Source organism: Ranitomeya variabilis, chromosome 5 (genome assembly GCF_051348905.1).
Source record: "Ranitomeya variabilis isolate aRanVar5 chromosome 5, aRanVar5.hap1, whole genome shotgun sequence".
NCBI classification, from domain to species: Eukaryota; Metazoa; Chordata; class Amphibia; order Anura; family Dendrobatidae; genus Ranitomeya; species Ranitomeya variabilis.
Window position 1 is genome coordinate 487,725,539 of NC_135236.1, and position 23,336 is coordinate 487,748,874.

General features: G+C 45.5%; 1 protein-coding gene across 4 annotated transcripts in view; it reads left to right on the top strand.

The window, feature by feature from the left end:
• Window positions 1-21,387, top strand: part of LOC143776310 (C-terminal-binding protein 2) — a 44,398-nt gene extending 23,011 nt beyond the window's left edge. For 3 of the 4 annotated variants that reach the window (XM_077265558.1, XM_077265556.1, XM_077265557.1), the window contains exons 4-10: window positions 5,441-5,585; window positions 5,667-5,873; window positions 6,424-6,638; window positions 14,126-14,256; window positions 14,337-14,464; window positions 14,580-14,694; window positions 20,585-20,860. In XM_077265558.1, coding sequence (XP_077121673.1) covers window positions 5,441-5,585; window positions 5,667-5,873; window positions 6,424-6,638; window positions 14,126-14,256; window positions 14,337-14,464; window positions 14,580-14,694; window positions 20,585-20,747 — 1,104 coding nt within the window. In that variant the 3' untranslated portion in view covers window positions 20,748-20,860. Of the gene's footprint in view, window positions 1-5,440; window positions 5,586-5,666; window positions 5,874-6,423; window positions 6,639-14,125; window positions 14,257-14,336; window positions 14,465-14,579; window positions 14,695-20,584 lie in introns of all 4 variants that reach the window. The other variant, XM_077265559.1, reaches the window with a different exon arrangement.
• The last annotated feature ends 1,949 nt before the right edge of the window (window positions 21,388-23,336 follow it).

Sequence of the window (23,336 nt, forward strand, 5' to 3'; positions counted from 1 at the left end):
CCCAACACAACCCTAACCCTATCCTTAACCCTAACCACAAGCCTAATCTTAACCCTATTTCCAACCCTAGCCCTAATTCCAACCCTAAGGGTACCGTCTCACATAACGATTTACCAACGATCACGACCAGCGATACGACCTGGCTGTGATCGTTGGAAAGTCATTGTGTGGTCGCTGGGGAGCTGTCACACAGACCGCTCTCCAGCGACCAATGATGCCAAGGTCCCGGGTAACCAGGGTAAACATCGGGTTACTAAGCGCAGGGCCGCGCTTAGTAACCCGATGTTTACTGTGGTTACCAGCGTAAAAGTAAAAAAAAAAAAACGTACATACTCACATTTCGGTGTCCTTCAGGTCCCTTGCCGTCTGCTTCCCGCTCTGACTGAGTGCCGCCGTACAGTGAGAGCAGAGCGCAGCGGTGACGTCACTGCTGTGCTGTGCTCTCACTTTCCGGCCGGCAGACAGTCAGAGCGGGAAGCAGACGGCAAGGGACCTGAAGGACACCGAAATGTGAGTATGTACGTTTTTTTTTTTTTTTTTTTACTTTTACACTGGTAACCACGGTAAACATCGGGTTACTAAGCGCGGCCCTGCGCTTAGTAACCCGATGTTTACCCTGGTTACAAGTGAACACATCGCTGGATCGCTGTCACACACAACGATCCAGCGATGACAGCGGGAGATCCAGCGACGAAAGAAAGTTCCAAACGATCTGCTACGACGTACGATTCTCAGCAGGGTCCCTGATCGCTGCTGCGTGTCAGACACAGCGATATCATATGGATATCGCTGGAACGTCACGGATCGTACCGTCGTAGCGACAAAAGTGCCACTGTGAGACGGTACCCTAACTCTAATTCCAACCCTAACCCTAAGGCTATGTGCCCACTTTGCGGATTCGTGTGAGATTTTTCCGCACCATTTTTGAAAAATCCGCAGGTAAAAGGCACTGCGTTTTACCTACGGATTTACAGCGGATTTCCAGTGTTTTTTTGTGCGGATTTCACCTGCGGATTCCTATTGAGGAACAGGTGTAAAACGCTGCGGAATCCGCACAAAATTGACATGCTGCGGAAAATACAACACAGCGTTTCCGCACGGAATTTTCCGCACCATGGGCACAGCGGATTTGGTTTTCCATAGGTGTACATGGTACTGTAAACCTGATGGAAAACTGCTACGAATTCGCAGTGGCCAATCCGCTGCGGATCCGCGGCCGATCCGCTGCGGATCCGCGGCCGATCCGCTGCGGATTCGCAGCCAAATCTGCACTGTGTGCATATGCCCTAACCTAACCCTACCCCTAACCCTACCCCTACCCCTAATTCTAACCCTAATTCTAACCCTAGTTCTAACCCTAACCCTAGCAGAAAAAAAAATAAAAATATTTTATTTATTTTTATTATTCTCCCTATGGGGGTGATAAAGGGGGGGGGGGTCATTTACTTTTTTTTATTTTGATCACTGCGATAGGCTATATCGCAGTGATCAAAATAGATCTGGAACGAATCTGCCAGCAGGCAGACTCTGCGGGCGCAGTGCGCGTGCGCCCGCCATCTTGGACAATGGCGGCGCCCATGGAGAAGCCGGACGGACACCGGGAGGCCAGGTAAGTATGTAGGGGGGGGGTGATCGGATCACGGGGGGGGGACCGGAGCACAGGGAGGGGGCACCAGAGCACGGGGGGAGCGGGCAGGAGGACGGAGGAGCCGGCAGGCGGACGGAGGGGACCGGACCCCGTAACAGAGCACCGGGGGGGCGATCGGTGGGGTGGGGTGGGGGCAGGTTAGGTTTTCCAGCCATGGCCGATGATATTGCAGCATCGGCCATGGCTGGATTGTAATATTTCACCGTTTTTTTGGGTGAAATATTACAAATCGCTCTGATTGGCAGTTTCACTTTCAACAGCCAATCAGAGCGATCGTAGCCACGAGGGGGTGAAGCCACCCCCCCTGGGCTGAAGCACCACTCCCCCTGTCTCTGCAGATCGGGTGAAATTGGAGTTAACCCTTTCACCCGATCTGCAGGAGCGCGATCCCTCCATGACACATACGCTGCGTCATAGGTCGTTTTGGCACCGACTTTCATGACGCAGCGTATGCGTCAAAGGTCGCTAAGGGGTTAATACTGATGAGCTTTGTGCCAGTCGTTGGGTGTACCCTGCTGAGGAGGAGCCAACTGTTTTTGCCTAGTGTCAGCCTCCTAGCGACAGCAGCATACACCCACGGTTGCCTGTGTCCCCCAATGAAGGCTCCAAGAAAGAGATCTTACGATAAGTACGAAAAATTGTTCTGTTTTCCCACAAAAATGTTTTAGCCCAGTTTTGTTTTTTTTTTCATTTTCACAAGGGTAACAGGAGAAATTGCACCATACAATTTGTTGTGCAACTTGCCCTGAGTACATTGATACTCCATATGTGGTCAAAAACTACTTCTGAGGCACAGTGAAAAGCTCAAAAGAAAAGACGCGCCATGTTGGAGTTCAGATGTTGCTGGAATGGTTTGAGAATGCTATGTCACATTGGTGGAGCCCCTGATGTGCCAGGACTGCAGAAACCCCCATAAGTGATGTGCAATGAGCATGTTGACACCACATGTGGCTCACAGAAATTTTTACCATTGGGCGATGAAGAAAGACTTACATTTTTACCGCTAAAATGTTTCAGCCCAAAATGTTTAGTTTTATAAGGGCTAATAGGAAAAAATGGACCCCACAGATTGTTGTGCAATTTCTCCTGAGAGCGCCATTACCCTACATGTAATCGGGAACTACTTTTAAGGCACAGTGCAAAACTCTGAACGGAAGGAGTGTCATACTGTAGTGCAGTTTTTACTGTTATGGTTTGTGGGTGCCATGACCCTCTGGGAGAGTTTTGCTATTTTTTTTTTTATTATTATTTATATGTACTTAGTCTCACTATGGAACTTTGACTTTTGCAGCTTTGATTCCAGTTATAAAGCATAGCAATGCACAAGTATTTCTATGCTTTAGAACTGTCGGTTCAACACTGACACAAGTTAGATCATGCACTAGCCAAGCATGCCCTTTTTTTTTTTTGGTATTGGTTACATGCCTGTTTGCCTGCATTGCCTTACCACCCACAATGATCCCACTGCCCCAAGCTTATGAGATCAGATTGCTTACTCATTATGTCATGTTGCTGTTGTGTATTGTTTCTTGATTATCACGGTTAGAGGGGTTGCACAGACCTGTAATAGAAATGACCTGTCCTTAGGATAAGGCATACATACCAGATCGGTTGTCATCCGGTGCCCAGTATCCCAGCGATCAGCTGTTATCTGGTGCTGCACATATAAGCATAGAACTGAGCTGAATAGTGCAGCTTCATTCAGTGTGTAGCAGCTGCTGCCGAGTGCTGCAGATCAGATACAAGCGGCGTTCTCTGCAGCAGCCACTGCACATTGTATGGATGTATGCCTTTCAGATTTGTTCAGTGTTTACATCCTGCTGCCACCGAAGCTAATAACTGGTGGAATGCCAGGAGTTGGACCTCTACTAATTTGACATTGATGACCTATTTTGATCATGCATTCATCATCTATCCTATGGTCTTGAATTGGGAAACCTTTAATGATGAAATTTTCTCATAATGAAAATAAATGATTGTACAATTATTGAAAAGGGATGCCTCAAGTCCATAAATGTATAACATTGCAAAGTATTTGTAAAAACAAACAACTTAGCAATTTCCTCCTAATTTGCTGCTCCTCTCCTCTCGCCCTCACTGTCGGGGTACCTCAGGGTTCAGTCCTAGGCCTCCTCTTCTCCTTGTATACTGCCCCTACAGTACCATCTCTATGCTGATGACACAAGTATACACATTGTCTCCTGTTATCACCCCTGCATTGCTACAAAATACCAATGATTGTGTTTACACTGTCTCTAACATTGTCCTCCCTCTATCTAAAACTGAATCTGTCACAAACTGAGCTCCTTGCATTACACTTTCTCCCACACATTATTGTCATTTCTGTGTGTTTCTACCTTTACTCTCCAGCAGCATGCCTGCTGTCTTGGGGTTATATTTGACTCAGATCTTTCCTTACTGTCTGCATCCGATCAATCATGTCACCTACACCTCTCCAAACCATCTCTAGAATTCAACCTTTTCTTAGCTTTGACTCTGCAAAACTTACTGTGGCTCTCATTCATTCTCGTCTGGACTACTGCAACTCTTAATCGGTCTCTCTCTTACTAAACTGTCCCCTCTTCAATCCGTCCTGAATGCAGCAGCCAGAATGATTTTCCTCTCCAATTGCTACACTGATGCCTCTACCCGGTGCCAGCTATTGTGTTGGTTGCCCATCCACTACAGGGTGCAATATAAACTTATAACTCTCACCCACAAAGATCTCCACACTTTTTCACTACCCTACATTTCCCTGTGCCCTCTGTTCTGCTAATGACCCACGACTAACATCCTCAATGATTTGAACCTCCCAAGCCTGTCTCCAAGACTGCTCACAAGCTGCGCCACTTCTTTAGAATACACTACCAGGGTAATTTGATTAATTCGCAATACTCACAGTTTTAAGCGTGTCCTAAAAACACACTTCTTCAGACTGCCCTATCACCTCACTTCACTTACGTAACTATTCCAGTTTTGCCCATATAAAACTTTCTCCCAAATCTGGTCCCTTATAGCATCTGTTACACACTCAATATGCAATTAATAGCTCTCTATCTGTACTATGCACCAGGGTTATGGCGTCGGTAAGCTAAACCTCTGACTCAGACTCCTCAACTCAGACTCCGACTTCACAGCTGATTGATTTGTGTTATTCTGTAATGTGTACAAGTCTCTTCTAAAATGTAAAGTGCTGCGGAATGTGTTGGTGCTATAGAAATAAAAATGTATTATTCCTCTACGTTCCCAAGAATGGGCTGGTTTCTAATTTTATAGTGTACCTGTCCTTGCCCAATTTTGCAGACCGAGCGACCGGTTACCTAGGCAAAGAATATGTGCCACTTACAGACGGTATGCTGGATGGATCGCTGCACTTCTCCTCCAAGCTACCTCTCCTGGCAGCCTGGAAGAGAGCACAGTTCGGACGAGCAGCGCGCCCATGCTGTTGTCCGAACTGTCAATCATCAGGAGCGCTCCGCCCCAGGAACCAGGTAGCTGTGAGCGGTGTGCTCTTGATTCATCTTGACACAACCCCTTTATAAATACCCATTCTAGTGTGAATAACCGATATGCCATCTTTGCTGATAACACTTCTCTTGACCACGGCTGACAGAATGTGCTATGGTCAGGTGTTAGTCAGCATGGAGGGTAAGAGAACGCTGATGTTATTATATTTCAACATTACCTGTTTTGGATTATGCACAGGGTGTTTATTTTTGGGGACCAGAAACCCTTCTGTTCTTGTTTATTTTATTTTTTTTAAATGTAATGTGGATTCTGTGTTACTTACAGGTATTAAGTGAAGCAGTGGGAGCCCTTATGTATCACACAATCTCACTTTCTAGAGAGGATTTGGAAAAATTTAAGGCCCTACGTATTATTATACGAATTGGAAGTGGTTATGACAATATTGATATCAAGTCTGCGGCTGACTTAGGTAAGTGGTCTAGGTAAATTAGCACAAGATGAGTTTGTTGGAGACAGTCTTTACGGACAAAATGTTGTTTCTCTCTCTAAGGGATTGCCGTCTGTAATGTTCCCTCGTCGTCCGTGGAAGAGACTGCGGATTCTACGCTCTGCCACATCTTGAATCTCTATCGGCGTGTTACATGGCTGCACCAGGCTATGAGAGAAGGGAATCGTGCAGCCAGTGTGGAACAGATCAGAGAGGTGGCAGGAGGCGCCGCCAGAATCCGGGGGGAGACTTTGGGCATTATTGGACTTGGTAATGCTCAGTCTAATACAAACACCGGACCTAATTCATTATTGTGTTCCTTTCTTTTTTGTGTGTGCAGTTTTCCAGTCTTTCGATTGTTTTTCTTTTTGGGCTGTTTTCATTTGCCCTCTTTTGTGTTTGTTGGGGTTTTTTGTTTTTGCTTGTCATTGTGGGCAGTGTTTGGAGTTTCCAGATGTTTTCAACTGACTCATCAATTGCGACTTTTTAAAAAGTTGCATATGTTCTCCCCTCCCTCCTTTCTCCAGGAGTGATTTTGCCTGTGTAAAATTTTTGTGCAAATTTTCTAAGCTGAAAATATTACTTTTTGCACTAAAAAAATATAAATGACAGGGTTTTTTTTCACACAATGAACCACATGCATCTTTTTGAGGGATTTGCTTCAAAAATCAATAAGTGTGACAAGACCAAAAAAATACGCAAATGATGAATCTGGCCCAAAGAGATTATGCAGAAAAAATTAATTCAGCGCGATTTGCAGTTTGACAGCTTCTTAGATGGCCTTATATCAGGCAGTGTTCTGTTTTGTCTTGATTTGCAGGCAGGGTTGGGCAAGCGGTTGCTTTACGTGCCAAGGCCTTTGGTTTCACAGTCATATTTTATGACCCCTATCTTGCTGATGGAGTTGAACGTTCCCTGGGCTTACAGCGGATGGCGACTCTTCAGGATCTGCTTATGCACAGTGACTGCATAACTTTACACTGCAGTTTGAATGAGCACAACCATCACCTCATCAATGATTTTACCATAAAACAGGTGTGTAATGGCTGCCTATTGTATGGTGACTTACAGAATATACCATAGGGAGGGTGTTTACACATTTAGGGTGCCAAGCAGCTAAGATCTCCTCTATTAGAAGTATGGGAGGGTTTTACGTAGCGATAGAAGCGGTGTGATCAGAACGGAGCTGAGGATCCTGTAAATAAAGGAAGTGATGGCTGTGAGCACCAGAGCGGATGCAGGGGAACAGAAATTGAAGCAGAATGGCATAAAACATGAAAATTGGCAGAAAAGGTATATGGGGCATTATTCTTAAAAATGTATGGCAAAGACAAGTTCAGATAGTTGACAACCTCATTAACACTCCTATTGATAAAAACTAATTGAAATCATATGGTATATGTAGTGAGCAGAATGGTTCTGTGGTGGAGAGCATAGAGAGCTAATATTGTGCTGACCCACACCATGAACACAGCAGCAAAGCCAAAGTTGTCAGACGCAAAATGTTTGTACTGAGCTCTAGGTACAACTATGGCAACCGTATGAGAATGCAGAAAAGGGACATCATAGGTATACTGCAAGCTCTTTATTCTGAGTCTTTCCCGCCCCATGGCGTACTATTACGTTGTGGGTGTATGGATCAGGAAATGATCTAGCTCCATTCGATGCAGATGCCAGCTGTGCTACACAGCTGACCTCTAACAGCAGCAATGTGCCCTAGCGCCTGATCGCTTCTACTAACCCTTTGTATACTGCTGACGGTAGCACTGTAACTGTGCAATCCTAGCCGGGCATCCACTGGGGCTCGCAATGTGACCGCAGGGTGATGGGTTGCCATGGTCTGCTGAAAGCCTGCCTATATATGAACATAATGCGCATCCCTGTGTCTGTATAATCCTGATGTAGCAAAACATAAAATTAACCTTTATAGTAAACTCCATCTCACAGCCATGCAATACAGGCCATTTCACAGCTCTGTCTACCGAAACATAAGTTACAGTCCACAGAACAATGGCCGCATTGCACTTTTTTTCTTCAATTTCACCTACTATAATTTTTTTATTTTTTTTTTTACATGAAAAACTGAAATGTGTCAATCTAAACTACAACTCTTGATTCAAACAAACAAACAAATCCTCATATGGCTATGTAGATGTAAAAAAAGTTATGGCTCTGTGAGAAGCAGGAGGAAAACAACACAAAAATTGACTACACCCTTAAAGAGTAAGTGGTACAACTTTTATTTCACCAATCAATAGGACAATGAAAATAAGCAACTGTGTAATATATCTAATGAGAAAAAAATAGCTTCTTTCTCTGCCGTAATTAATCAGTCATTATCCATTCTTAATTCCGAGGTAAAATCTGTGTTCAGTGAAGACAGACTTTCCCATTACAGGGATAGGAGAAGGGAGTTGCTGCTGATAAGATTCTATGGAGGAGGGAGGAGCTAGACTAGAGTTAGAGCTCCGCCTCTCCCTTCTATCCACATAGAATCTCATCAGCAGCAGCGAGGAGGGAGGAGCTAGACTAGAGTTAGAGCTCCGCCTCTCCTGTTGTGAATTTGGATTCTGGGCTCCCCCGGTGGCCGCTTGTGGAATTGGACTTGTCATCCTCTTTCCTGTTTCACCTGGTTCCATCAGTAGTGGGTGTCGCTATTTAAGCTCATTTCTCTGGTGGTTTCTTGCCGGTCAACAATGTTATCTGATGCCTCTCAGGGCTTGTTCCTGCTTCTAGACAACTACTAGATAAGTTGGACTTTTGTCCATGTTTTGTTTTGCCTATTTGTTCCAGTTCACAGCTGAAGTTTTGTTACTGTGTCTGGAAAGCTCTCGTTGATCAGGGATTGCTACTCTGGCGTTATGAGTTAATGCCAGAGTTTAAGGTAATCTCTGGATGGTGTTTTGTTAGTGTTTTTCTGCTGACCATGAAAGTATACTATCTGTCTTCTGCTATCTAGTAAGCGGACCTCAAATTTGCTAAGACTATTTTCCTGCTGCGTTTGTTGTTTCATCTGAACTCACCGTCATTATTTGTGGGGGGCTACTGTCTTCTTTGGAATATTTCTCTAGAGGTGAGCCAGGTCTTATATTTCCCTCTGCTAGCTATTTAGGTCTTAGGCCAGAGCTGGGCATCTAGCGATAAATAGGAAATGCTACCTGGCTATTTCTAGTTGCGCGGCAGGCTTAGTTCATGGTCAGTATAGTTCCATCTTCCGAGAGCTTGTCCCTCTATAGGCTTGCTATGATCTCTGCCTGCAGAGATCATGACAGTTTGACCGGCCATTAAAGTGTTAAAGACCCAGGTTGAGAAAGGAGAGTTATAAGAAGTCTGCTGGAATTTTTTTTTTTTTTTTTTTTTTTTTCCTCCAGTCTGCCTTGCTGCAGTCTTTTTTCTCTCTCTCCTCCTAATCTCTGTATGCTCTGTGTGCACCTGACAATAATGGATCTCCAGAGTGTAACTGCGGGTTTGAATAATCTCATCACGAAAGTACAAAATTTACAAGATTTTGTGGTACATGCTCCGGTATCTGAGCCGAGAATTCCTTTGCCGGAGTTCTTCACAGGGAATAGAGCTAGCTTCCAGAATTTCCGAAATAATTGTAAGCTTTATTTGTCCCTGAAGTCTCGTTCAGCTGGAGACCCTGCTCAGCAGGTTAGGATTGTGATTTCCTTGCTCAGGGGTGACCCTCAAGATTGGGCCTTCTCATTGCCAGCAGGGGATCCTGCGTTACGCGATGTGGATGCGTTTTTTCTGGCCTTGGGCTTGCTTTATGAGGAACCTCATTTGGAACTTCAGGCAGAAAAAACTTTGATGGCACTATCTCAGGGGCAAGACGAAGCTGAAGTTTTCTGCCAAAAATTCCGTAAATGGTCTGTGCTTACTCAGTGGAATGAGTGCGCCTTGGCGGCAACTTTCAGAGAAGGTCTCTCTGATGCCGTTAAGGATGTTATGGTGGGGTTCCCTTTGCCTGCAGGTCTGAATGAGTCCATGACAATGGCTATTCAGATTGATAGGCGTCTGCGGGAGCGCAAACCGGTGCACCATCTGGCGGTGTCTATGGAAAAGACGCCAGAAAGTATGCAGTGTGATAGAATTCTGTCCAGGAGCGAGCGACAGAATTTTAGACGGAAGAATGGATTGTGTTTCTATTGTGGGGATTCTACTCATGTTATATCAGCATGCTCTAGGCGTACAAAGAAGCTTGATAAGTCTGTTTCCATTGGCACCATTCAGTCTAAGTTTATTTTGTCTGTAACCCTGATTTGTTCTTTGTCATCCATTGCCACGGACGCCTATGTTGACTCTGGCGCCGCTCTGAGTCTTATGGATTGGTCCTTTGCCAATCGTTGTGGTTTTGATTTAGAGCCTTTGGAGACTCTTATTCCTCTGAAGGGGATTGACTCCACCCCATTGGCTAATAATAAACCACAATACTGGACACAAGTAACCATGCGTATCAATCCGGATCACCAGGAGATTATTCGTTTCCTGGTGCTGTATAATTTACATGACGATTTGGTACTGGGATTGCCATGGTTGCAGTCTCACAACCCAGTCTTGGACTGGAGAGCAATGTCTGTGTTGAGCTGGGGATGTAAGGGTATTCATGGGGACGTACCTTTGGTTTCTATTTCGTCGTCCATTCCCTCTGAAGTCCCTGAGTTCCTCTCTGATTATCAAGACGTCTTTGACGAACCCAAGCTTGGGTCGTTACCTCCGCACCGTGAGTGCGATTGTGCCATAGATTTGATACCGGGTTGTAAATATCCAAAGGGTCGTTTGTTTAATTTGTCTGTGCCGGAACATGCTGCTATGCGGGAATATATAAAGGAGTCTTTGGAAAAGGGACATATTCGTCCATCTTCTTCTCCCTTGGGAGCTGGGTTTTTCTTTGTCTCAAAAAAAGACGGCTCTTTGAGACCATGTATTGATTATCGGCTTCTGAATAAGATCACTGTTAAGTATCAATACCCATTGCCATTGCTTACTGATTTGTTTGCTCGTATAGAGGGTGCTAAGTGGTTCTCTAAAATTGATCTTCGTGGGGCGTATAATTTGGTGCGGATCAGGCAGGGGGATGAGTGGAAGACCGCATTTAATACGCCCGAGGGCCACTTTGAGTATTTGGTCATGCCTTTTGGTCTTTCTAATGCCCCTTCAGTTTTCCAGTCTTTTATGCATGATATTTTCCGCGATTTTCTGGATAAATTTATGATAATATATCTGGATGATATTCTGATTTTTTCTGATGACTGGGACTCTCATGTCCAGCAGGTCAGGAGAGTTTTTCAGGTTCTGCGGTCTAATTCTTTATGTGTGAAGGGGTCTAAGTGCGTTTTTGGGGTCCAGAAAATTTCCTTTTTGGGGTATATTTTTTCTCCCTCTTCCATTGAGATGGATCCCGTCAAGGTGCAAGCTATTTGTGACTGGACTCAGCCCTCCTCTCTTAAGGGTCTTCAGAGATTTTTGGGCTTTGCCAACTTTTACCGCCGATTTATTGCTGGTTTTTCGGATGTCGTTAAACCACTGACTGATTTGACCAGACAAGGCGCTGATGTTGCTAATTGGTCCCCTCATGCTGTAGAGGCCTTTCAGGAGCTTAAGCGCCGTTTTGCCTCTGCCCCTGTGTTGCGTCAGCCTGATGTGAATCTGCCTTTTCAGGTTGAGGTTGACGCTTCGGAGATCGGAGCTGGGGCAGTGTTGTCGCAGAAAGGTTCCGACTGCTCCGTCATTAGGCCTTGTGCCTTCTTTTCTCGCAAATTTTCGCCCGCAGAGCGGAATTATGATGTTGGGAATCGGGAGCTTTTGGCCATGAAGTGGGCGTTTGAGGAGTGGCGCCATTGGCTCGAGGGGGCTAGGCATCAGGTGGTGGTATTGACTGACCACAAAAATTTGATTTATCTTGAGACTGCCAGACGCCTGAATCCTAGACAGGCGCGCTGGTCTTTATTTTTTTCTCGCTTTAATTTTGTGGTGTCATACCTACCGGGTTCTAAGAATGTTAAGGCAGATGCCCTTTCTAGGAGTTTTGACCCGGACTCTCCTGGTAATTCTGAACCCACAGGTATCCTTAGGGAGGGAGTAATTTTGTCGGCCGTTTCTCCTGATCTGCGGCGGTCCTTGCAAGAGTTTCAGGCGGATAGACCGGATCGTTGTCCGCCTGATAGACTGTTTGTTCCGGATGATTGGACCAGCAGAGTCATCTCTGAGGTACATTCTTCTGCATTGGCAGGTCATCCCGGAATTTTTGGTACCAGGGATTTGGTGGCAAGATCCTTCTGGTGGCCTTCCCTGTCACGAGATGTGCGAGTCTTTGTGCAGTCATGTGACGTTTGTGCTCGGGCCAAGTCTTGTAGTTCTCGGGCTAGCGGACTGCTGTTGCCCTTGCCTATTCCTAAGAGGCCTTGGACACACATCTCGATGGATTTTATTTCAGATCTGCCTGTTTCCCAGAAGATGTCTGTCATCTGGGTGGTCTGTGACCGTTTCTCTAAAATGGTCCATTTGGTTCCTCTGCCCAAGTTGCCTTCATCTTCTGAGTTGGTTCCTCTGTTTTTTCAGAATGTTGTCCGATTGCACGGTATTCCTGAGAATATTGTTTCTGACAGAGGTACCCAATTTGTGTCTAGATTTTGGCGGGCATTCTGTGCTAGGATGGGCATAGATTTGTCTTTTTCATCTGCTTTTCACCCTCAGACTAATGGCCAGACCGAGCGGACTAATCAGACCCTTGAGACATATCTGAGGTGTTTTGTCTCTGCTGACCAGGATGATTGGGTTGCTTTTTTGCCATTGGCAGAGTTCGCCCTCAATAATCGGGCCAGTTCTTCCACCTTGGTGTCCCCGTTTTTCTGTAATTCGGGGTTTCACCCTCGATTTTCCTCCGGTCAGGTGGAATCCTCGGATTGTCCTGGAGTGGATGCGGTGGTGGAGAGATTGCATCACATCTGGGGGCAGGTTATGGACAATTTGAAGTTGTCCCAGGAGAAGACTCAGCGTTTTGCCAACCGTCATCGTCGTGTTGGTTCTCGGCTTTGTGTTGGAGATTTAGTGTGGTTGTCTTCTCGTTTTGTCCCTATGAGGGTCTCTTCTCCTAAGTTTAAACCTCGGTTCATCGGCCCTTATAGAATACTGGAGATTCTTAATCCTGTTTCTTTCCGTTTGGACCTCCCTGCGTCCTTTTCCATTCATAACGTTTTTCATCGGTCGTTATTGCGCAGGTATGAGGTACCTGTTGTACCTTCAGTTGAGCCTCCTGCTCCGGTGTTGGTTGAGGGTGAGTTGGAGTACGTTGTGGAGAAAATTTTGGACTCTCGTGTTTCCAGACGGAAACTCCAGTATCTGGTCAACTGGAAGGGTTACGGCCAGGAGGATAATTCTTGGGTCAATGCATCTGATGTTCATGCTTCTGATCTTGTTCGTGCCTTCCATAGGGCTCATCCTGGTCGCCCTGGTGGATCTGGTGAGGGTTCGGTGCCCCCTCCTTGAGGGGGGGGTACTGTTGTGAATTTGGATTCTGGGCTCCCCCGGTGGCCGCTTGTGGAATTGGACTTGTCATCCTCTTTCCTGTTTCACCTGGTTCCATCAGTAGTGGGTGTCGCTATTTAAGCTCATTTCTCTGGTGGTTTCTTGCCGGTCAACAATGTTATCTGATGCCTCTCAGGGCTTGTTCCTGCTTCTAGACAACTACTAGATAAGTTGGACTTTTGTCCATGTTTTGTTTTGCCTATTTGTTCCAGTTCACAGCTGAAGTTTTGTTACTGTGTCTGGAAAGCTCTCGTTGATCAGGGATTGCTACTCTGGCGTTATGAGTTAATGCCAGAGTTTAAGGTAATCTCTGGATGGTGTTTTGTTAGTGTTTTTCTGCTGACCATGAAAGTATACTATCTGTCTTCTGCTATCTAGTAAGCGGACCTCAAATTTGCTAAGACTATTTTCCTGCTGCGTTTGTTGTTTCATCTGAACTCACCGTCATTATTTGTGGGGGGCTACTGTCTTCTTTGGAATATTTCTCTAGAGGTGAGCCAGGTCTTATATTTCCCTCTGCTAGCTATTTAGGTCTTAGGCCAGAGCTGGGCATCTAGCGATAAATAGGAAATGCTACCTGGCTATTTCTAGTTGCGCGGCAGGCTTAGTTCATGGTCAGTATAGTTCCATCTTCCGAGAGCTTGTCCCTCTATAGGCTTGCTATGATCTCTGCCTGCAGAGATCATGACACTCTCCCTTCTATCTACATAGAATCTCATCAGCAGCAGCCATTCCCCGTCTCAGTATGTCTTCACTGAATACAGATTTAATCTCAGATTTAAGGATTTTGATAATGACTGATCATTTCTGGCAGAGAAGGAAGCAAGTGTCTCTGATAACATTTATTGCAAAGTTTCTTATTTTCAGGTGTACTGTTGATTTATGAAATAAAAATGAAAAGACCCTCTTCATGGGTTTAATAACACACGTGGGACACTGCAATGCCACCAGTCATGCAGTAGTAAATGATATGGCTTTACTCCCAATTCTAGATGCGGCAGGGTTGCTTTTTGGTGAACACTGCCCGTGGCGGACTTGTTGATGAGAAAGCACTAGCCCAGGCTTTGAAAGATGGCCGAATCCGAGGTGCTGCTTTAGACGTCCACGAGTCAGAACCGTTCAGGTATACTTGAAGTCTTGTGAGGATGGCATCTTCCCATTGAACAGCAATGTTACAATGTCTGTCCCTATTTTGGTCTGCAGCTTTTCTCAGGGAGCTTTGAAAGATGCCCCTAACTTGATCTGCACCCCTCACACTGCTTGGTACAGTGAACATGCTTCAATCGAATCAAGAGAGGAGGCCGCTAAAGAAATCCGCAGAGCCATTACCGGTATGTGTGTGCGGAAGGTCTCCTCTTCTAATATTTTCAGTATTGTGCCATTGTTATTGTACTCAGAGATTTGCAAGAGAAACGTAGTGGACTGAATACTTTGGTGCCTTTACAGGTCCAATTCCAGATGCGTTGAGAAATTGTGTAAATAAGGAGTATTTGCTGGCAGCTGCACAGTGGTCGGGAATGGAGTCTGTTCATCCAGAGCTCAATGGGGCAGCGGGATATAGGTGAGTTTGTCATGCTGCATGTCTGTAGCACGTCTGGGCCATGCCTTCATATTTCAGAGCATTGCCATTTGGCCTCGTTGTCTATTATTGATTATATGTTTTCAGGCCCTGCTCTACATTATACATATAGGCTTTAACATGAAGCCTATACATGTACGGCATGAGCTCAACCCAAGCAATCCGTAGTTGGTGTGCACTGTAACAGCTAGATTTGGTGCTTGCTCTTGTCCCCATTTTGAACACTTTTTAAAGGGGTTGTCCAGGCCTGGGACCCAAGTCTGCAGTGTCTCTGACTACAGAATTGTGACTCCTCAGTGTACACTCTCAGATTCTGCAGTCCTTGGAGCGATGTGCATACTTCCAGTTACATTCCCACTATACGTGTACAGCCGCACTCAATTCATTTGTATCTAGTCTGCACATGACCACATGTATACAAATCACACCGGAGAATCCTGACAGCACACACGCTACATGCTGTAAGGAGTCACATGTCTGCAGTCACAGGGTGACCCCAAACCTGGGCAACCCCTGTAAGGCTAGGGCTACATGGCAACGCATCACGTTTACAACAACCAAAGCTCGACAACAGTAATTGCTGTTCTGCTACCAATGTTGCTGTATAGACCTTGCCTAAATGCTGGAACTAAGCAGTCAGACAGGGTGGCACTTACTCTGTCTCCTCATTGATGCCTCCATGCTGAAGGCCCAGATTTGCTTTTTTTTTTTCTTTTTTATAATCCGGTTCCCAAGATATAGGGCTTTTTATTAAGTGCAAATTTTTATGGCGTTACCGAGGTGGAGTGGTTCTAAGTATTATACAAGATTGTGGTTTATTCTGCCCAGCATAACTACCCTGTTGGCCATGCCTGCTCGGTAAACGCCATAATAAGTAGCACTAATTAAAAAGCCCACATAGCTAAAAAGTACCGTATATACTCGAGTATAAGCCGACCCGAGTATAAGCCGACCCCCCTAATTTTGCCACAAAAAACTGGGAAAACTTAATGACTCGAGTATAAGCCTAGGGTGAAAAATGCAGCAGCTACCGGTAAATTTCAAAAGTAAAAATAGATACCAATAAAAGTAAAATTAATTGAGACATCAGTCGGTTAAGTGTTTTTGAATATCCATATTGAATCAGGAGCCCCATATAATGCTCCATAAAGTTTGATGGGCCCCATTAGATGCTCCATATTAAAATATGCCCCATATAATCCTGTATAAAGGGTAATAAGGGCCCCATAAGATGCTCCATAGAGATATTTGCCCTATATAGTGCTGCACAAGTGTTATGGCCCCATACAGATGCTCCATACAGCCACTTGCCCCTTATAGTGCTGCACAAGTGTTATGGCCCCATACAGATGCTCCGCACAGCCACTTGCCCCACAGATGCTCCGCACAGCCACTTGCCCCTTATAGTGCTGCACAAGTGTTATGGCCCCATACAGATGCTCCGCACAGCCACTTGCCCCACAGATGCTCCGCACAGCCACTTGCCCCTTATAGTGCTGCACAAGTGTTATGGCCCCATACAGATGCTCCGCACAGCCACTTGCCCCTTATAGTGCTGCACAAGTGTTATGGCCCCATACAGATGCTCTGCACAGCCACTTGCCCCTTATAGTGCTGCACAAGTGTTATGGCCCCATACAGATGCTCCATACAGCCACTTGCCCCTTATAGTGCTGCACAAGTGTTATGGCCCCATACAGATGCTCCGTACAGCCACTTGCCCCTTATAGTGCTGCACAAGTGTTATGGCCCCATACAGATGCTCCGCACAGCCACTTGCCCCACAGATGCTCCGCACAGCCACTTGCCCCTTATAGTGCTGCACAACTGTTATGGCCCCATACAGATGCTCCGCACAGCCACTTGCTCCTTATAGTGCTGCACAAGTGTTATGGCCCCATACAGATGCTCCGCACAGCCACTTGCCCCTTATAGTGCTGCACAAGTGTTATGGCCCCATACAGATGCTCCGCACAGCCACTTGCCCCATATAGTGCTGCACAAGTATTATGGCCCCATACAGATGCTTTGCACAGCTACTTGCCCCTTATAGTGCTGCACAAGTGTTATGGCCCCATACAGATGCTCCGCACAGCAACTTGCCCCATATAGTGCTGCACAAGTGTTATGGCCCCATACAGATGCTCCGCACAGCCACTTGCCCCTTATAGTGCTGCACAAGTGTTATGGCCCCATACAGATTCTCCGCACAGCTACTTGCCCCTTATAGTGCTGCACAAGTGTTATGGCCCCATACAGATGCTCCGCACAGCCACTTGCCCCATATAGTGCTGCACAAGTGTTATGGCCCCATACAGATGCTCCGCACAGCCACTTGCCCCATATAGTGCTGCACAAGTATTATGGCCCCATACAGATGCTTTGCACAGCTACTTGCCCCTTATAGTGCTGCACAAGTGTTATGGCCCCATACAGATGCTCCGCACAGCAACTTGCCCCTTATAGTGCTGCACAAGTGTTATGGCCCCATACAGATGCTCCGCACAGCCACTTGCCCCATATAGTGCTGCACAAGTATTATGGCCCCATACAGATGCTTTGCACAGCTACTTGCCCCTTATAGTGCTGCACAAGTGTTATGGCCCCATACAGATGCTCCGCACAGCAACTTGCCCCATATAGTGCTGCACAAGTGTTATGGCCCCATACAGATGCTCCGCACAGCCACTTGCCCCTTATAGTGCTGCACAAGTGTTATGGCCCCATACAGATTCTCCGCACAGCTACTTGCCCCTTATAGTGCTGCACAAGTGTTATGGCCCCATACAGATGCTCCGCACAGCCACTTGCCCCATATAGTGCTGCACAAGTGTTATGGCCCCATACAGATGCTCCGCACAGCCACTTGCCCCATATAGTGCTGCACAAGTATTATGGCCCCATACAGATGCTTTGCACAGCTACTTGCCCCTTATAGTGCTGCACAAGTGTTATGGCCCCATACAGATGCTCCGCACAGCCACTTGCCCCATATAGTGCTGCACAAGTATTATGGCCCCATACAGATGCTTTGCACAGCTACTTGCCCCTTATAGTGCTGCACAAGTGTTATGGCCCCATACAGATGCTCCGCACAGCTACTTGCCCCTTATAGTGCTGCACAAGTGTTATGGCCCCATACAGATGCTCCGCACAGCCACTTGCCCCTTATAGTGCTGCACAAGTGTTATGGCCCCATACAGATTCTCCGCACAGCTACTTGCCCCTTATAGTGCTGCACAAGTGTTATGGCCCCATACAGATGCTCCGCACAGCCACTTGCCCCATATAGTGCTGCACAAGTGTTATGGCCACATACAAACGCTCCGCACAGCAACTTGCCCCATATAGTGCTGCACAAGTGTTATGGCCCCATACAGATGCTCCGCACAGCCACTTGCCCCATATAGTGCTGCACAAGTGTTATGGCCCCATACAGATGCTCCGCACAGCCACTTGCCCCTTATAGTGCTGCACAAGTGTTATGGCCCCATACAGATTCTCCGCACAGCTACTTGCCCCTTATAGTGCTGCACAAGTGTTATGGCCCCATACAGATGCTCCGCACAGCTACTTGCCCCACAGATGCTCCGCACAGCCACTTGCCCCTTATAGTGCTGCACAAGTGTTATGGCCCCATACAGATGCTCCGCACAGCCACTTGCCCCTTATAGTGCTGCACAAGTGTTATGGCCCCATACAGATGCTCCATACAGCCACTTGGAGTGGTTCTAAGTATTATACAAGATTGTGGTTTATTCTGCCCAGCATAACTACCCTGTTGGCCATGCCTGCTCGGTAAACGCCATAATAAGTAGCACTAATTAAAAAGCCTACATAGCTAAAAAGTACCGTATATACTCGAGTATAAGCCGACCCCCCTAATTTTGCCACAAAAAACTGGGAAAACTTAATGACTCGAGTATAAGCCTAGGGTGAAAAATGCAGCAGCTACCGGTAAATTTCAAAAGTAAAAATAGATACCAATAAAAGTAAAATTAATTGAGACATCAGTCGGTTAAGTGTTTTTGAATATCCATATTGAATCAGGAGCCCCATATAATGCTCCATAAAGTTTGATGGGCCCCATTAGATGCTCCATATTAAAATATGCCCCATATAATCCTGTATAAAGGGTAATAAGGGCCCCATAAGATGCTCCATAGAGATATTTGCCCTATATAGTGCTGCACAAGTGTTATGGCCCCATACAGATGCTCCATACAGCCACTTGCCCCTTATAGTGCTGCACAAGTGTTATGGCCCCATACAGATGCTCCGCACAGCCACTTGCCCCTTATAGTGCTGCACAAGTGTTATGGCCCCATACAGATGCTCCGCACAGCCACTTGCCCCTTATAGTGCTGCACAAGTGTTATGGCCCCATACAGATGCTCCGCACAGCCACTTGCCCCACAGATGCTCCGCACAGCCACTTGCCCCTTATAGTGCTGCACAAGTGTTATGGCCCCATACAGATGCTCCGCACAGCCACTTGCCCCTTATAGTGCTGCACAAGTGTTATGGCCCCATACAGATGCTCCGCACAGCCACTTGCCCCTTATAGTGCTGCACAAGTGTTATGGCCCCATACAGATGCTCCGCACAGCCACTTGCCCCTTATAGTGCTGCACAAGTGTTATGGCCCCATACAGATGCTCCATACAGCCACTTGCCCCATATAGTGCTGCACAAGTGTTATGGCCCCATAAGATGCTCCGCGCAGCCACTTGCCCCTTATAGTGCTGCACAAGTGTTATGGCCCCATACAGATGCTCCGCACAGCCACTTGCCCCATATAGTGCTGCACAAGTGTTATGGCCCCATACAGATGCTCTGCACAGCTACTTGCCCCATATAGTGCTGCACAAGTGTTATGGCCCCATAAGATGCTCCGCACAGACACTTACCCCATTTGCTTTTGCTGCCATAAAAAAAAAAAAATCACATACTCACCTCTCCGTCACTCAGGACCCCAGCACTTTTACCTGCTCTTCGTGCGGCTCCGTCTTCGGCACTGACGTTCAGCAGAGGGCGCGCACTGACTACGTCACCACGCCCTCTGACCTCAGCGTCACTGCCAGAGGACGATGAAGACAGAGCCGCACTGGAACGAGGAGGGGTAAATATCGCGCTGCGCTGCGCTCCCCCTTCCCGTATACTTACCTGCTCCTGGCGCTGTGTCCCTGCTTCTTCCCCAGCGCTGCATCTTCTTCCTGTATTGAGCGGTCACCGTTACCACTCATACATTAATGAATATGCGGCTCCACCTCTATGGGAGGTGGAGCCGCATATTCATTTCTGTAATGAGCGGGACCATGTGACTGCTCAGTACAGGAAGAAGCTGCAGCGCTGGAAGAAGCAGGGACGTCCAGGGACCGCGCCGGGAGCGGTTAAGTATAATTACACAGCCCCCGCCCCCCTCACCTGCCGACCCTCGGGTATGACTCGAGTATAAGCCGAGAGGGGGACTTTCAGCCCAAAAAAATGGGCTGAAAATCTCGGCTTATACTCAAGTATATACGGTATATGGTAGATTTAAAGAAAAGTAAGAAAAAAAATGTAATACTAGGGAGCACTGGAAGTATAATAAGGGCAAAAGTTGGTCACGTTTGACTTTGACTTTAAGCATGGTAATTTTGGGGACTGTATTTTGTTAACTTCTTGAGGATGCATTCCATGTAACCACTATTAAAGTGGTAGTATTGTTTGCTTGGGCCGTGTATGATTCCCAAGTGTCTAGAAATTGGTTCTGAAAATTACTGACGAGTTCCATCATTAATGACAAGCCTGCTGTTTAGAACGGCCTGTATCTAGGTGTTGCTTACAAGTGATGAAACATAACCTATTCCCTTGTTGATTAACTTTCCAGGTTTCCACCAGGAGTTGTGGGAGTAGCTGCTCCGGGGCACCCAGCTGCAGTGGAAAGTCTAGTGGCAACGTCACACCCTTTAATTCCCTCGGTTTCCCACACTCCATCACCGGGACAAACAAGCAAGGCAGAGCCAGACAGAGAAATTCCCACTGACCAGTAGCAATACTCTGCTTTGTTTGTGTTTTTTCTTTTATGTTTATTTTGCCTTTTTTTTCCCCTTTTTTTTTTTTTTTTTTTTTAATTTTATACCTCTGGTCCCATAATTTTGCTCTGCTTCCTCCACTCAGAATATTTTGGGGGAGAAGAGCGGGATTCCAGGTGTTTTCAGCAGCTTTACCCGGTTAATAAAATCATGCTGCAAGCCCTGAGGTGTATCATCTCTCCTCACACCGGAAAGGAGAATGTTCTTCTCAATGTCTGGAAATCTTTAGAATATTGCCTTTCAACAGATCTATTTTTTAACTGATTTAGTTTTACGTGAAATACTATACGGGTGGGTTGTACTTCTGTGTGCCGGGGCAGGCTGATCTTTACTGCTTCCTCTAGAACCAGACATGCCCAGTTGTCTCAGGGAGCTGAGGCATCACCAAATTTTTAGTGTAGCCGGTATCTTCTAATCCACACCGTACTGGAAAAGAAGAATTGTTTTGTTTTTTTTCTGAAGAAGCTTATTGCATTTCTACAAAATTTTGGAGGTATCTATTTTATAGTTGGGTCATGTTTGTTTTTTTTTTTTTTTTTTACCAAGGCCACCAAATAAAAATTTGATATATTTAAAAGCTAGAACATTAATCACTTAATGCATGTGTCTATGGAGTTTCTCTCAGGTTCTTGGAGTCCTTTTAGCAGTACATGGATGAAAGGGCGTAAAGGTACACATGACCCACATGGCTTGTGTTCAACATGATGGTGAATGTGGGCTTGGGCATTAATTCATTTCTTTGTCACCATTATGTTTGAAAGAATGTAGATTTTGTTGCCCCACTTCCAACAGAAGTTGTAGCTGGTCATGGCGTATTTTGCTTCCGAGCTTATTACGGAGGAGGATTCGAGGTCGATAAGCGCTTTCTATTTTTCTGAGTTTTAAGTGTTGCTTATATTAGCCCGTTTTAGCCCCACAGAAAATATCCACAGGGTCCTATACTAGCATGGGATGACTAGCCTTCTGTAAATGCATGATTACATATAACAAGTCTCAGGATAAAGCTACAGGTTTAAATGGTGTGCGTCGTAGAAAAAGGATGTAATAGTCTGGAGAGAGGAGGAATCAAACGGAATTTGTAGGTGGGCGCACATAGTCCTAAAACTTTAAAGTAACAGTTGTTTTAATTTTTATTAATAGTACACATGTAAATGAATACAAATCTTTGTTAAATATCAGAGAAATCCGAGTCTATCAGTAATAAATGCCATCTCCTGTATCGGGATGTCACTGAATACAGATTTGACTCAGAAAGTGAGAATTTTAAGAATGAATAATCAGTCCTGGCGGAGAAAAGCAGATATCCGAGATGGATTGCCAAATTTATTTTCATGTCTTATTGATTTATGAAATAGAATTTCAATCAATGGTTACTCTATAAACAGATCGGCTTAGCTTGGAAATGCAGGGTAATCCTGACTTTAGCATGTTATGAGCAGGAGAAGCTGAAAAGATTGATATATCGCTTTGTGGCAAGAGATTATGTATTTTATTCAAGGTATTTTGGGACTGGTAGTCAAGTGGGTGGACCTGATCAATGATTAACCGCTGTCTCTGCATGCACTCTTAACCATTTAATGACAGCTTTCCTTGTCCAGATCTCCATTTAGATGTTGTTCACCAGGACAACCGCTTCTTAAATGCTATATTCCAGTTTGTACAATAAAAATACCCTACAGTCAGCTCCCGTACCAGGGTCTGCTCTTCTGAGACTTGCATGATAGTTATGCAACATGAGTCCTGCAACCCATTTTCTGCTACTGATTGGCCGCAGGGCTTATGTGGCATAACAGTCACCCGATCGTTGGGAGACCCAGTGCTGACATGGGTGAAATAGGAGGGGAGTGTAGGGTATTTTTTTTCTTGTATTCAGGAATTTAGTATTTAAGGAGTTATCCTAGTAGTTCACAAGCCCTTTAAGCCCAATCTCATATTCTTATGAAAGAATACAGAATGTGTTTCATTGAGACAGAAAATAGCCTAGGCAACATTTTTACATGTCGGCTTTTTACTTTGTATTCTCACTTATTAATAGGTAATTTTGGATACTGCTTGTAAATACAGTCAGATTTCAAATATACTGCTTACTAAAGTTTTCAGCAGTTCTTTTTTGTTTAGCAGTGGTGGTCAGTCTTGAAGGCAACCGACTATAGACAGAGCATGTGCAGTGCTTAACAGGTCTTTTCTTTTGTGTTTGTAAGCACTGTTATGGAACTGGGAATACCTTCAGTGCAGTGCTTACAATAAACACTGCAACTGTGGTCTGTCTCCTAGGCAACAAACTTGTAAACAAGTCTGTATATATCAAGAATGACTGCAAATATTAATAAGCAATAAACTGCCGCAGTGTTTGTTTTTACAAGATCTGTCTGACAATATCCTATAAAGATGGGAATAACCCTAAAAATCCATGTTATTGCCTAATCCCGTCTTTTCTTTGCATATAAAATATGCAGTGCTAAGTTTTAGAATATGTATTTAATTGAAAATAATTTGTTACATTTTAGAAAACCAACAAATTGCTTGGGCCCATTCTCCTAGTGCATA